The sequence below is a fragment of the Nestor notabilis genome, unplaced genomic scaffold, assembly GCF_000696875.1.
Source record: "Nestor notabilis isolate BGI_N333 unplaced genomic scaffold, ASM69687v1 scaffold267, whole genome shotgun sequence".
Taxonomy (NCBI): domain Eukaryota; kingdom Metazoa; phylum Chordata; class Aves; order Psittaciformes; family Psittacidae; genus Nestor; species Nestor notabilis.
The window spans coordinates 167,857-184,218 of record NW_009934887.1 but is presented as its reverse complement, the minus strand read 5'-3'; the positions used below and the strand labels follow the sequence as shown (position 1 = coordinate 184,218).

At 39.2% G+C, this 16,362-nt stretch overlaps 1 protein-coding gene across 1 annotated transcript in view; it reads left to right on the top strand.

Annotated features, from left to right (window-relative positions):
- The window catches only part of SATB1 (SATB homeobox 1), a 73,572-nt gene that overhangs the window by 55,397 nt on the left and 1,813 nt on the right, over positions 1 to 16,362 (top strand). Inside the window, exons 11-12 of the mRNA XM_010017543.1 lie at positions 13,143 to 13,346; positions 13,810 to 13,905. Of these exons, the coding sequence (XP_010015845.1) occupies positions 13,143 to 13,346; positions 13,810 to 13,905 (300 nt within the window). The remainder of the gene's footprint in view (positions 1 to 13,142; positions 13,347 to 13,809; positions 13,906 to 16,362) is intronic.

Sequence of the window (16,362 nt, the reverse complement as noted above, 5' to 3'; positions counted from 1 at the left end):
GGTTGTTGTTTCCTTTTGTGTGTGTGTGTCTGTGTCTGTGTGTGTGTGTTAAGGTCTGCTTTCACTGTAAAGGAGTGAAGTAAAAGAGTAAACATATAGGGGGGGAGAGACACTGCCGTCTTTGGAGATCATTTCTCCATGACCTTTATTAAAAACCTTCCTTGCTTTGGCAAAGAAATCAGATACCACACAGGGGGTTTTGTCTCTCGCTCTGAGACTTTCTAATCTCTGGGTTTTATGCCCACTTATTAAAGAAGTCATCCTACTGGGCTGGCTTTTTAAAATAACATGCCAGCAAACACCTTGCTTTAAGAAGAGCTTCTAACCAAAAATGCAGCCTTCACTGCTGCCTAAATTTAGTAGAAATAAAATTTTCTGCCAAGTTTTTCACCACAATTTTTTTTTTCTCTGCTGAATTCTTCCCCTTCCATCTTCTTGTGGGGAAAAGATTCTTTTCAAAAAAGAATCCTCAAAGTGTCTAGAATTTTGGCAAATAGAAAATTAATATTTTTTTTTATTAAAACATTCCAGTATTTCTTATGTGAGCAGATTCTGGTTAGTTTTTAGGAAATTAAATGTTGTCTGTAAATTGTTTTGCTTTTTTTATAAATCAGGTTTTTTCAGTTTAATTGTTCAGCTTTCCCTAATTAAACTACCTTCAGTATTAAGTTGGTTTGGGTTTTTTTAAACTATCCTTTAGTAAATCACTGTTGGATAATTTTGATATAAAGTTTTAATTATAAGATTATAAAACACTTTTTACAGCAAAGAAAAAAATTGTTAGTGTGCAGAATGCAGCTGAGCAGATTCCCCAGAAGCTGTTGCAGGTCTTGTCAGGCAAGAGAAGTGGTGCAGTGCATCTGATAGAAATTCATCAACTCTAATCTGTAGTAAGGCTTCCAGGAGAGGTTAAACAAAAAAAAAGTAGCTTTACTAAGAGTGATCATTGCCAGTGATTTGTGATGCAGTGGCAGTTTCAAAACTGGAGGAGACAGGGAGCTAAGAGTGAGTGTTCAAAGTCAGTCAGAAGAAGGTGAGCAGGATAGTTTCTGAAAGCCACCGAAGGCACTGCTTGTAGCAGAAAATTTGGCTACATCGATGGCCTTCAAGACTGTTGCAGATTGGGTTAAAGACCCGTGCTTGTAGAGTCCCCCAGAGCTGATCTGTCGTAGGTCAGCATAGGTGTGCAGTCAGCGTCCCTTGCTGCACAGTAATGCAACCTCTATTACTGACTCCCCCTGGGTCTGTGCAGACCCCGAACAAAGGGGAAGTCTGATCCTGGAGGTGCTGTGTCTGCAAGTGTCTTGAAAATGAGTCTGGAGTAAGGCAAAGAGGAGCGCAGGAGGGGCTTGCATTGGAAGAGATAATGCTGAAATGAATGGTCAGGGTTCTTGCAAGGATCCAGAAATCCAGCTCTCATTTCTTCACAAAACTATTCAATAAATGCCATGTAGTCATGAAGTACTGGATTGCTGAAAGAAAAAAAGCATGGTACCCTCTCCCACCTCCTTTGAGTCTTTTATTTTTAGTTTCTGTTTCTTAGGTAGAGGTATTTCGGTTCCTGCACTCCAGATGCCTGAATCAGCTCTTCCCCAAGCAGCACCTGCTTGTCTGCATGACAAGAGGTGCTGTTTCTGGCAGGATGGATTTTCTTAATCTCTCTCCTTGCTTTCTGTATGCTCACCTTCTGTTTTGTTTTCCTCTCACCATCTTCACTAATTCCTCTTTTTACAGCTCTCCTTTTAGCCCTCCTCTGACTTTCTCCCACCCCATTCTTCTCCCATATACACCCTCACCACTCACTCTCACTCCATCTGCCTCTTTCTTCTGCCCTAACGCTGGCTCCTGCGTGCTGGAGTCACATCCCATGCACATCATCCCCACACATGGTCACTTCATACAAGTATGCTCTTGTGCTAGGGGTACAGAATGGACACCCCAGGCCCTTGGGCTTTGCTGGGGGGTGAGGAGCTCAGGGCTGGTTGCCAGTGCTAGCGGCTTCATGGGTGAAACATCATTTCTTTCCCCACATGGTGACACAGATTTAGCTAGGGGAAGAGCTTGTGTTCGTGATTTCTCAGGTTGCTCATGCCTGCTGTGGGAAGATCACTCCTTCAGGAGGCTTTTGAAGATTTGGCATATCAGTATTTTTACATGAAGAAACTAAAGCACTAAAAAAAAAACAAAAAGGAAGGGGGGGAAGTTTGAATGAGCTGTACGAGAGTTAATGACGTACGGAAATGAAAACAAAGCTGTAGTGGCAGAGCCGAGGAGGAGGCTGAGGAGTTAGCGAGCAGCCCGTGGTTCCCGGCAGTGGGGGAAGCAGGGTACCAAGTAAAAAGCGCAGAAAACAAAAGCGAGCTCAACCCGTAACTAAACAGGAAATGACAGGGTAAAATTCATCCCGAAAAAAACGAGAGCTGCTGAACACGTTGCTGCAAAGATAAAGGCATCTTATGCAAACGCAAATATACAGTAACGGTCCGAGAAGCGGTTTGTTAAAGGAGTGACCGATTACAATTCAGGTGAAGGGTTGCTGGGCAAAGGAAGGAGTAAGAAATAATAGATGTGTGTTTTCTCCCTTAAACTGGTAATTCAAAACACACAACACCTGAAAGAATGTTACACCGTTTCTAGGTGCAAGTGAGAAAGGAGACAATGTTTTGTTCCAGATAATTTTTAATTTCATTGTTCCCAATAATTTCTCACTGTGTCTATTTTTTTAATTTTCTTCCAATTTAACCTCTAAATCAAAGTTCAGATTTTTGGGTAGGAATTACCCCAAGCTGTTGGCATATATGAACAGGCTAGGGCAAGCATGCAGCTAGCTAAGTGGGGAAAAATTCCAACTTGCAAATATTTGTCTAATTCCAAATCTGCCAAATTTTATCTGAAAACACATTGTTATTCAGTGTTCATCTCAGTTTTATTCCCGTGCAGTGTCATGTTCCCTTACTTCAGGACGGCATTTGAGAAGCATATGAAAATAGTTTTCAGGATCTTTGTGAAGGCAAGATGTTGAATGGTCCTTTGCAGAATTTGCTGAAGTTTTGGACCCCAGCTCAACAAGATTTGCATACATATCAGTTAAGTCTCGGTTTACTTATGTGACTAGGTATTTTGCTGAGCCCTGGTGCTTAGCATCTCTAGTATATGTAACACGCAAGAGAAAGCTCTACAGATACAGGAACTTTCCAGTGTTCATATAAAACCAGTTATTTTATTAAAAAAGCTATGAAGTGCTTACATGAGATTCTTGTTATTTTTGTTTTGGGGCAGCCGGTTTGCTTCACCTTTGATAAATCATTTGCTGCTCTTAGTTAAGACTCTCTCCTCATATCAAATAAAGGGATTGATCCTTTCCAGCGGGGGAACGGGACAGAGGGATCAGGGCAGGAAGAAGTGTGCCTGCTCCAGGCAGTGCTTGATTTAAGGGCAGAAGCTGCAGCCTGAAAATACAGCTGGGGCTTGGCTTGGCTGGTGCTTTCCTTAGTCAGTAAGGAAAAGCTGCTCTCTCTAGGAGCTTTTCCCTCCTGGCTGCTCTTGTCCCCATCCTGATGGCAAACTACGGGAAAACCCTCTTGTGTTGGTTCCCACCCAGGAGGGAGAAATCTGATCTCTCCAGCTTCCCTTTTGATCCAGCTTTCCTATTCTTTTAAGTCTATGCCTCAAGCAACCATGCTACAAGTAAGGCTATTTTAGCTTTCTGAGGGCTTCACTGCCATTATTTTTTCCATAACTGAGATACATGCTTCTGGCTGTTGCCTTCTGATTTGCTGGAAGGTGTCTGTCTTTCACAGGTGTGGATTTTAAAGATTTTTTTAACTGCATAGAGGTAATGGGTGTTATTAATTTTCTGACTGTTTCTGTGCTTAACAAAATCTGGAGGAAAGTCAGGGAAAAGTTTCTTTTCAATTTCCTTAAGACTCCACTCACCCTTGGCATTATCAGAGTGTTAAGCATTCTTCACTACAAAACTGAGAGCCAGAGAAGCCAGCTGAACTGCAAGAGACAAGTTAAAAAGAAGTTTTTCTCAGAATATTTAAATATCTAATTCAAATCTACATGAAAACATTTAGTTAGGCTATAAAAATGTGAAAGGATGTCTGAGAATGGATTTGAGTTGTGTATGTTTTGGAATGATGTCGCTTGTTGGAACATCTTGTCAGCTGAACTGAATTTACAATGAAGTCCAAATATCTGTGAGCCTGTGATTCCTCAGTGTGTGGTAGATCTTCCCCTGATCCAAAACGAATTCTGGAAAGAAAAAACATATGACAAGAAGCCATGGATTTAAATTACTCCTTCTGGAAAATTATAATCTTAAGAAAAAAAAAAATCCAACAATGTGATATACAGATGTATAAGTAATTATGGAAGTGACACTTTAGCCGTATGGCCTTTTTACTGGAGGTCTTTCCCCAAGGGAAATGTTAAATCTCTGTAAGCAATGTATTAATAAACATTTGCTGTTCTCTTGTAAATTGATAGTAGTAAAAAAGATTTTTAAAATTGCCAGGCTCTTTCTATTAAAGACTTTTCTCTAACTAAACTGCAGATATAGCTGCCATACAAAAATTGATTGCATGTTTAAGAATAAATAAATATGGGCTATTAAGGGTCGTGGTTAGATTTAGGGTTGTATTTACTTTCAAGGGAAGCATCGGTATTGCAGTGAAATCAGTAGTTCTTTCTACTTAAATAGAAGATAAAGAGCTATATATTACTGGTCACCCTTTGTGAAACCCACTGACCCATTTTATATGCCTGTACTGTAAAAAGTAATGTACCAGAATAAGACTGACTTACTTAATAATTACCAGTTGTTTTTTCTTGTTTAGATTATTTTTTATTGTTAAGTCCATTTTTGTCACGCATTGTCTCGTGGTTACAATGCCAGTTGAATTGTGTGTGTGAAAGAGGAAGGATCTGGAGTAGAGGAAGGCAGAATAAAGCTTCACCCAGTGATTTTTGCATCTACTACTTTTTCCCCTTCTTTTTACATATGAATGCAGTTGCATTTTGTGTAAGATTTCAAAGGCATGTACGTTATGTTTCTGATTAGGGCTTGTGCCTATCTGTCATCGCTAGGCAATTGAAGGCAATACTGTAAAAAAGACACATTTGAACAAGGAAAAGGAAAGGTGGAGGAGGCTGAGAGCAGGGAAACCAAGCTTGGGAGAAATCCTTCTTCCAGATCACTCAGCTCCCTCTCTGCTCAACTTAAAAGTAATGATACTTATGTTTTCAGTCAGTTTTAGAGTTATAGTTTAAGTTTTCTCTTTCAATGAGCTGGTGATACATCTCAGGTACTCATATGCAGGGAATGTACCCACCAGGTTTGATACAGCCTCAGACCTTAATCCGACAAGCTTTTCAGTAGCACTGGTTCTTGGCTGATCACCGTGGCTCTGCCTAGAAGGAGAGGCCTAATACAACAGACTAGACAGTGGGAGCAGAGCCACAGCTCTCCAGGTGCTTTTGTTTCTGTACTTGTTTGCTCATTGAATCTTAGAGGTTGCTTTAGCAAGTTTCCTTTTCCGATTTATTTGTTTGGATGTTTACAAGACTAGAAATACGTATTTAATTTTTAAGTGCTGCAGCCAGGGGAGGAGGAAAGGCAGAGGGAAGAAGAGATGTTAGGAATCCTTTTCCCTTCAAATAGCACCAAAATGCAGTGGTGAAATACTATCAGTATTACTGCTAGCTGTTTGGTCACTGTTTTTCACAGAGAAGAGGTGGAGGTAAAATCCAGGCAGATGGTGTAGCTAAATAATAGGTTGGATAAGAAATTTAAGGAAATGGCATAATCTGCTTCAGTATTCTTCAAAGGAAGTTTTTCCTGCTAGTGAAGTTTACCTTTCTTCTGAAAAGCCCTATGAGGTTGTGGGGTTTTCAGTTTGTTTGTTTTGCTAAATCTCATCTATTATGATGGGAGATACAGATTTATTTAAAATTCACATCTGGCTTCCCCTTTCAATGTTCTAGTAATGAAAGCTAGTAAAACAGATAAACCAGAAATATCTGGAGATAAAGGACAGCTTCAGGTTTCAAACTTTCTCTGATTTAGGGAAATGCTCAAAGGCAAAGCCTGAAACTTAAGGCTGATTAGTGTAAATAAAATACTAAAGCAACCATTTTTTGGGGGACATTTATTATCGCTTTAGACCACATCTCAAGAAGAGGCATTCATATTCAATTATCTCTTCTGGTCTCCTTTCACAGGCTGAAAACCAGCTTTTGCTTCTTGAATTAAAGAAACACAGTTTTGTGAGAAAAATCCAAGTATTGAACATCCACAGCAGTTTTTAAAATAGCTCGAAAGTGTGTGCCTTACAGAAGTCAGTGTTTGAAATTACTTGAAAATACCATCTGAACTGAAAAGATTTTCGCTGACAAATGTGTTCATCGGTATCAAAATCTACTAATTCTACTAGAGTATTAGTTTTTGTAAAATGTTATAAAAGTATTCAGTAGCCTTTTAGGACTATTCAGCTTTGCATAGGAGATAACCAGGACAATTTCTGTATTTTAGGAAAGATAAGCCTGCAGTCACAATAAATTTTGTTGCAGTCAGAAAATTCAAAAAGAGCATTTAAGGCTAAAAGGGACCACTATCATCATTTAGGCTTGTTCTCATGTCTGAACCCACAGGTGTTTCACCCAGAAAGAAGTCAGGTTTAAGTAATCTCAGCCAGAAAACAAATTTTGAATGAAATGCTCTGTTCTTACCCTGCTGCGGCTGTTCCTCACTGTATTTTTCCAGATAATACAATGTAACGCAAACAGCATTTTCCCAGATAAATTAAAGCAATGTCCATTGTTACTTGTCACATTTGTTTGTGCTAAAGTGACATTTGTTTATTTTGCTTCTCAATGCCATATGCATGAGCTTACTGATTCAGAGCTCCCTGAGTTTTCGATCCTGTTGAACACTGTGAGAAATCTCAGTTGAAGGGTTTAATGCGTTTTCCAATCAATGTGCAGGGGAAATTTGGCCTTATCAATTTAAATGCTGGAGATCCTTTCATTGCATTATGGAAGAATCTTCTCTAAGCAGAGATTATTCTTAAGAACTTCATAACATTTAAAGGTTAATATGTTAGGTAAAGAACAATATCTTAAGACAAACATTTTTATTACAGGACATGAAGGGATAGTTCTGATTAAATTACACGATTATTTGAATGGGAAAGAAGACAAAGTGCATCATTTCTTGCCCTCAACTTTAATGCCTTTAATCAAATAATGACCTTCTGGAAATAGTTAATTTTAAGCATTTGGAAAGATCAATACCACTTTGCCACCAAAAAATGGCCCAGATGATGAAATTTGATGTATTTAAAGTACCATTTCACCCTTTTAACCTAGTAAATAATTTAAAATGCTTTCAGTACTCCTTTGCTACCATTATGTATCTCATTCAAAGTATTATGACTTTTCCAAAAGCAACCTTTCTGTGCAATGACTAGCTTACAAGTTTAATACTAAAGACTAAGACTATACACATATACGGTAGGGGTGATGTCAACCTTTTTGCTCCTCTTCTATACATGGATTCTATTTTGAAAAGAAATTGAAAAGTATATGATGAATGCAAGCATTTGGAACAATAATGACATTTGTAAAGCAAGTTGGATGGCTCTTGAAGGGGAAAAAGTCAATATTTAAAGTTTAGTCCATGAGTTCTTTTCCTTTGTTTTGTCTATAAGTTTTTACATTAAAGGTGAAGGATTTGGGTTGCTCAGACAATTAAGAGCCCATTTTACCAAGTGTAATTTCATATCTGTATTCTATAAACTGGAGTGCCTTCAGCATTGTAAATAAAAAAAATTGCCCTCTATTAGCATGTTTGTGGGCAGATTAAAAACAGTCTTCATTAGCATAAGTAACACTTACAGATTCTTTTAAAAGTAGAAAATTATTTGCTGAATGATAAATTGCTAGCTTTATAGTTAGTTGCTGACAATGTGCTCATTCAAAATGCTTACTTTAGTTTAGTCTACAATACTCAATTTTTTTTGAGTTAGAAGTACTGTTTAATGGATTATGTACTTAGTCTTTGTTCACAGTAGATGCTGAAATGCATTCACACTTTCTGCTAAAATGTTTGTATCAAATATCTCCCTATTTAGACTGCTTTCTTTTAACACCATATATTTTTATTATACTATATGCCCCAGAGAATGATACAAAATAATCTTAGATATACTATACCAGAGAAAAACTGTTCATGTCTTAGCAGCGATACTCTAAAATGTTTTGCCTTTTTAGGCAAATTACAGCTCTTCTAAAGAATGAGGAGTCTTTGTTAGTTATTCTGTAAGAAATATTAATCAGTTAGCAAATTTTTATCACTATAACAAAATCACCAAATTAAAAGGGTTTAGTTGTTCTACCTTGAAGCCCTTTTTTCGCAGACTAGATGTGTTTGTTGCTGATTTGAAAAGCTTTGCCCAGAGAATATTTTTCATGATTGTAATGCTACCCTCTTTGATCTAGTTAGGGTATTTACACCTTAAGTGCAGATTTCATTTCTCTCTTTCATTTTTCTTTTAATAAGAAAGACACTAGAATGCAGGAATAATTTGTTAGAAACTCTATGTGAAAGAGCAGATTTTATTTAAAAACAACACAGGTCAGGCTGAATAAAATAGCATTTGGGTACACAGATAAAAAGCATAGATGCTTTCTTTTAAATAAGCATGCTCATGGGCCTTGCAGAGTCTAATGTTTGGCAGTTATCCTCTTTGCGCTTTTCCAGCAATAGCTTGGCAGTTCGGCTTTCACAGGTTTTTTTCTCCTAATGTCTTATGTTTCTTTACTAAATCCCTATCAGAAAACCAGACAGAAGACTCTTATTTATTTTAAATATCTTAGGTTTAGCATCTTTTTTTTTTTTTTCACCATTTTCTTGCTTACTGTAGCAAGACCTTTGCAGATGGTACTTGGTTACTTGAAAGTGCATAACAGTATTTTCTTTGTAGCAGATGGATTTAAGACTTTTAGTTCCCAATAAATGTAGGTTTACAATACATAACTTTACAGGATTTGTGTTGTATATAACAGGTTTGAACATATTATCTCAGAATTCATCTGCATGGCATTTTCAGCTTATCCAGGGCCCATGCCAGTATTTTAAGTAATAGGGAGAGCATAGTGATTGATAGCAGCTAAAGGCGTGATTTTGAATAGAAACAAAGGTTTTAGAACAGAAGGTGTCAAATTAAACTTTGTCAGTTTGAAAAGTAGTAACATCCTGAAAGTTCTCCAAACATATTTACATGTGGCTAATGTTTATATTTTGCTTTGTACTCTCTTTATATTCAGTGTAATGTTGCCTGGCAAATTTACTCTGTTTTAAAATCAAGGTTGTTCCCAATGTCGTTGCAGAGTTTTGGGGGGTTTGCCTTACTGCATAGATATATCAGCTTAATTATTTTAAGGCTGTTTTTTTAATGATGGACTATATATGCTGTATAAACAGGTTGTGGTTTAATCTGAGTTACAAAGATTTACTTACTGTTTTGTGGTGGTCCTTTCCACTTCCTCTAAGACTATAAGGAAAACAAACAAACAAAAAACCCAAGCCCTCCTTCAAAACAAATTGTTTGAACTAGGCAGAAATTGCTGTAGACTTACATGAGTATTAGAAGAGAAAAATCAGCCCTGGTACATTCACTTGTAAATTGAACTGCATTAACTACAGCAGTTTATACTTCTTTAAGTCAAATGGAAACAAAACAAAACTTGAAAATTTTACAGAGCTTAAAATTCACCACTAGAAAAGTCTGTATGATTACATTTCTTAAGATTTACAAAAACATTTCATGCATTCTCATTTAGCTGACTTTTATGAATGAGCTTTATGTCAGAATTCTGAGCCTGAAACTAGATGAAATATGGGGATTTTTGGTCAATTTGAGTCAAAACAAAGCATATTCGTGCAAAGTTTTTAGTCTCTTAACAAAATAAAGCCCTACAGCCTCTGGTACTGCCCATTCGCTATCTGTTGTGAGAATATTTGTGAGATCAACTTTCATAAGTATTTTCGGGAACACCATGAAGACAAAAAAACCTGTTTGTATCTTTGTAATTTTAGAAGAATTCGGTTGGTTGTTTCCATGTGGTCCATCATATATTTCATAAGAGTATGTCTACTTCTTTAAAAATGTGATGAATGCTGTGCAAAAGACATTTTGGTAAAGTATCAGTCTATTCTGTGTACTGTGTCAGAAGCATCCGATTTCATTATCTAAAAATCGCTGCTTCCGTGGAAGGCTAGCAGAGACATGCTTCAGGTTACAATTCATCAAATCATTTTTACACAGGGAATTAGAAGTATTATTTCAGGGCACAAGTTGATAGAGAAATACTGGAAATATAATGTTAGCCAAGCCATCAGTAATTAATAAAAATAAGGTCTGATCTAGTAAATGTAGAAACAGAAAAGACAGTAAGGAGAGAAGGAATTTCTTAGTTAACAAAAATTGTTGTGAAATATGTTTTATCAACACAAAAGGTGATTGCTTAGGAATTATTTTTAGTATTGGCCATTTTAAAACAGTTTCAACCATCTTTTCTTTTCGAAAAAAATATCTGGTCACATGAACACCAGGCAAAATACGTGTAGCTTCTAAATGCATGGTGCAATTTCTTTTCCGGTCTGTCTGAATAGGTGCCATGGAAGGGGACAGGTTGTCTTGTCTTTTTTCACTTTCACCAATCTCTCGCAATAGTCAGCTCTGCTCCCTATTTTACTACCATTAGAAAGAAGGCCAACAGTTTCAGTGTGAAACTGCAAACTCCAGACAACCAAAGGACAACTTTTATGCTTCAGGATAGGCGGGTTATTTCTGTGTCTGTGTTGGGTTTTGGGTTGGTTTTTTTTATGGGAGGGGCATTGGGGTTTTTTTGTTTGCTTGGGGTTTTTTTGAGGTGGGAAATGGGTTTGGTTTTTTTTTTTGTTTGGTTGGTTTATTTTGTTTGGTTGGTTTAATTAAAAATTTCAGAACTGCATTTCAATTAAAATATCTAGATTTGCTTTCCTTCATTATCTTCTCTCCTCCACCCCCCACAAACTACCTATGTTTTCTGATTGCATGTGTTTTAACTCACTGCAGAAAACTAATACTGAGCATAATCCAGCAGATATACCCATGGAAGCAAGGTGGGCAGAGAACCACGAGCAACAAGTTGATTTTGTTAGTCAGGGGAGTTTATACATTAGCCTGCTAATAGGGTGCCTTACAATGGGGAGAGAGAATCCATAGACCCTCGCTGCAGTTTTAAAAGCGTGCCATACAGTTCCTGCTGGGACAGGATGTATGTTACGTGCTCTATAGGAAGGCATTTGGCCACGTTTCCCACTCAGCTTGCTAAACCCTGGGGCGGTAGCCAGTGTCCACCCTTAGTGTGTGGTCAAGGAATGGGCTGCATGGGGGTCCTTCTGCTGCCACCACTCTGCTGCCTCCCTCGCACACCTAGCGAGCACCCGGTAGATTTTGGTGCCATTTAAATTTTTGCTTTCTCTTCTCTGCTACCAGCATCTCTCTAACATTTGTCATTTTGATTATTTCTGTTTCTCGGGGGCATTTTCTCCTATGTCATTTGTTCAGTTTTCCACTTATATCCAAGAGAATATACTTCAAATTTTTATACACACCTCACTAAATATTTCCGTACACAATATGATTGCATTAAGATTGTTTGTTTACTTTCACCTCTTCCTATTGTGGCAATATTTTTACACTGCATTTATTAACTGTTAGCTAAATATATGAATGTCTTCAAGAAAACACACATCTATATTTTATCAATGTCTCTATTGTATCTATTAGTAAACTAGTCTGGATAAACCATCTTCCAACTACCAGTACATATAAAAAAGATCTAAAAGCTTCTGTACATTTATATTATTTGTTGATTCAATAAAATGTCACATTATCTTTCCTACAGCATTAAGAAATAAAATTGCATGGACCTAGTTTTGAAAACAGATCCTTCCTTGAAGCTAAAAGAAAGGAAGTATGCATGTTTTATACATGTAATATTTTGTTTCTAAATTTTAATATACCAAAAAATTGCTGCTGATGCACACTGTGGTAGCTAGAGTGTCTTCACTCTTCTTTTAAAGCTACCAGTATACAGTTAAGAAAAATATCCTCAAATTTTAAGAAGACAATTTAAGAAAACAATTGTTAAATTTTCAAGATGAATTTATATGTGTCTTTTAGAAGCAAATTAGCAACCACTGCAGTTCTTGTGGGGGATTCTGTAGCTGACTTTGTAGTATGTATCCCAAAACCATGTCTAACTTCGAGGGCAGCTTGCTGTCCTCTGATGTGGAAATGGTATAAAGGGTGCACCAGAAGCTTGAGCATATCCTGCTTCCCTCCCGACTCCCTCCTCCCTAGACTTGATAGTGTACATAAAACTGAGAGAGTAGGGTTTTTTCTGGGTCTATGAGAAAAATCCTGAAACAGATAATCATCTGTCCCTTGAAAGAAGTTCACCTGCAGAGGCACCTCTACTTGTAGCGTATAGGAAGAAGATACCACTTGTCTGTGTCTAGTGAAAGTATTCCTGTCTTTTCAAAGGACATTAGGGAGCTCCTCTACCTCTAAGATATACATTAGGCAGCCCTACAGTCAAGGCAGATATTTGAAGTACTTCCTTGTCTTGAGTAGTAGTACCAGGATTTTAAAACTTTCCCAGCAGACAGTCAGCCAGCTCCTGAAACTGAGTGTCAGTGCTCTCGGGCAGGTGTATTCTTGCATAATTGAAAATAGCAGAGAGAACATACTGGCAACAGTGAAACCCCTGTCCTGCAGTGGGGAGCATGTAAGGGATTCTGCCTTCAGCAACCGTTTGTTTCAAAGCAAGCAAGCAACAGCGCCGTGGTGCAGGACCGAAGGGAAGGTGCTTTCTGAAACGCTTGCAGTTGGCAAGGATCTGTGAGTTAGCGCAGCAGCCTCTCGGTGTATCAGTGTTTGCTTTAAGCCCAGCCTGTACAGTGAAAGCCCTTTCCTACTGGGGAGAGCGTGAAAGAATGCAGCACCTCTAAAGTACGTGTTTCACCCTCATTTTGCCCCTCGTGAAGTGAGGAAAAAAACTAATGTTTTGCTGGTGTTATCTTCAAGGGGTGGCTCTGTGAGCTGTTACGTTGGAAAGAAGATCCCTCACCAGAGAACAGGACCCTCTGGGAGAATCTCTCCATGATCCGAAGGTTCCTCAGTCTTCCTCAGCCTGAACGTGATGCCATTTATGAACAAGAAAGCAATGCAGTTCATCACCATGGTGACAGGCCTTCCCACATTATCCATGTGCCAGCAGAACAGATTCAGGTTAGTTTACCTTGGCCAATCCCGCAGAGCGCTAAGTAAATAAAGCTTTAAACGGAGCAAAGGAAATTAGTGTTTCATTCCTCCTGGCCAGGCTAAATGCAGGTCTCCCAGTATGAGATAAGAGCACACGCTGCCATCCACCACCAGAGTTCAAAGGACAGCGTGTGACCACCCATGGTTTTTGTTTGGGTTCGGTGGATGCAGTGGTGCAGAGGCAGCTGTGTCTGGGGCAGAGTGAGCCTCCGTGCTGGCTGTCCCGGGGAGGACAGGCGGCAGGACCAACAGGCAGGGGCGTTTGGCACCGGTTGTCAAAGTCCTTACCAGCAAAGCGGGAGGACCTTGTTGCCCTGCCGTTCAAAAGCTAAACTCAAACCGGGTAGGAGTAAAGGGAAGAGGATTCCTCATCCCGCTTTATCCCCAGTCGAGGCTGGGGTGAGTCAATGTTTGTTTGTTTTTCCTTCAGAGCCCCTCTCCCACCACCCTTGGGAAAGGAGAGCATAGAGGCGCTTTCTTACCAGGCCTGCTGACCGCTGGACCTTGGCTGGGTGCTGCTCCGCAGGTGAGCTGGCACAAGGGCGCTGTGTCAGGGAGAGAGAAGAGGGGATGCAGGACCCATGCCACAGGGCTTGGAAACAGCCACGCTCCACTCCGGGGCAGCCCTGGTGGTGCCCCCTCCTCCAGAGGCTGTGCACACCCTTTGCTCGCATGGGCACCGCAAACTGGAAGCCTCACTGGCTGTTCTGCTAAATACCATCGCCCAGGTTGGCAGTGTGGACTGCTGTCTCTCTGAGCTGGGGACCTTTTAATCCCTTCTCACGAAAGACCTGAGGTCAGCCCTTTAACTGCTCCCTCTTAAAGGGCAGATATTACCCCATGCTTTCTCAACCTCAGCTGAGACCCAGTGTTATCATTTGTATTACCTGTACAGAAAAATATTTACAAAGCTAGGAAGGATAGAGTTATCTCGCAGCCAGGAACAACATGAGTGTATATTAAAGATAAAGCAAACTGAATAAGACAATCCCTTAGGATATCAAGTACTAAAATAATTGTGAAAGCCTGGAAACTTGCTGTTTGATTTAGCAAAAGGAGAGAGAAAGATCTATATTAAGTAATAAAGCAGCACTTGTTTGAAAATGTACATTGTTTTTAATAAAATCGCTTCTTAAGGGGATAAAAGGAGAAGCTTATGCAGAGTATAAACATTCAGCCACTATGCCACTTACTTAGATTTTCTTGCCTTGTTGATGAAAGTTGTGTGTTTGATCTCACAAATATTATTCACACAAGCAGTTGCATTGTAATCTCTTAATATGACTTGTAAGAGTGAGGATTCGGAGATTGGGCCTGAGTTTTGTCTCTGCTCTTCTACGTGGCAATTGTTGTAGATGCATAAATATGTAGCTAAGACACAAGTTTTCAAACTGTATATACAGAGCCTCCAGTCTTGTAAGAACATAATGAGCTGGGAGTAGTCTTCAATCTCTTTGGGATTGAAACCTTGAATGGGACTACTCACAGACCATAAAACATGAAAGGATGTGAACAGGGATGAGGCAAGAGCCCTAATTCCTCTAGCATTTGTGTCAGACCTTACAATAAGATCAACACTTAAAGCAGTGGCTTCTGAACTGTATGTTGAAACCTATGCAAAGTCTCCACAACCAGAACTGCACTGCAAAGTGGGCAGAATTATAATTCCTCCCATACTTCTAATACTGTTTGTACAGTATTTTGTGCTTCTTAGGATCTCCAAATGAGCTGCAACTGCAAGCTTGAAAACCACTACCAACAGACAAAAAATTGTTGAGGGGAGACTCGCAAAGGGAAATTAAATGTGGTGATAGCAACTGCTTGTTTTGCTGCTGTTGTTTTTTAATAATAACTGGTGGTTTGTACCATATGACAAGAAATTTGCTGATCCAAAATATCTTGCTAACCAGCGCTTCCTGTGCTGTGAAGCAAAAGAATTGTCAACAAAAACAGTAGCTGATAAATTTACTTTTGATTTCAAACATGATCTTCTAGTGTGTTGTACTCCTGTAGAAGATGTCCTAGGGCTCAATGCTTCACCTTTTAAGAATGTTTCTGAATCCATGCTTGCAAAACTTCATTTTAAGCTCTTGTTAATTATTTACATCATAATTTGCTTTATCTTATTCTTCTGATGTGCATACTGGCTCATTTTTATTGCCTGAGTTTTTGGAATGCAGCATGTTCCCTTCTAATAATAATAGTGCAACTTATTTAGAGCTTTGCATCTTAGTGCTTCATAAATATTAACTAAATAATCCCCAGCACAAACACAGAAGCAGGTAAATGTGTTTGTTCCCTGTTTATATGTTGGGATACTTGAACATGGGCGAGACAGACCCTCTTCGAAACCACAGCCAAGAGAGGTCAGAGCCAGAAGGGGAAATACAAATATCCCACCTCCAGATTCCTTTGTCCTTGCCGAGGCTGGGTTTGATAGTGTGACGTTAGGCACTTCCAGTTAACACGTTCAGTCATAATGTTTGCAAGTTTGACGAGACTTCAGTTCATACCAAGGTCAGATCACCAGTGAGATATTTCTGCTCTTAGCTAAAATGCTCTCCTTCTCCCCGATCCCCCCAGTCCCTTAGTCTAGCTGTTGCTAGAGAATTGCAGCCCTTGTTTTTGGGCAGCAGCTGCTGCTGCTGGCAGAGCTCCTGTTCCTTTGCCCTCATCTGGCACTTTTCTCACTTTGCCCTCGCTACAGTTCTGGCTAAGCTGGTCAAGTTAATCCTACACTATGTCACCTACTTAGCATTTTGTCTTCTCTGCACTTGACTCATGGAGCATGTTCATTAAAATTTGTCAGCTAAACCGCATAGATGGCACATCATTGGCGCTTTCAGTCAGACAAAGCCAGAGGGTTCCTTCCACTTCTCTGTCGTTATCCCACTGCCCCTTTATCTGTGCCTCTGCTCACACACAGACAGACGCATGTGAGGTATGCAGGGTTACTAACTCATATTTTAATTCGGGTTCGGCA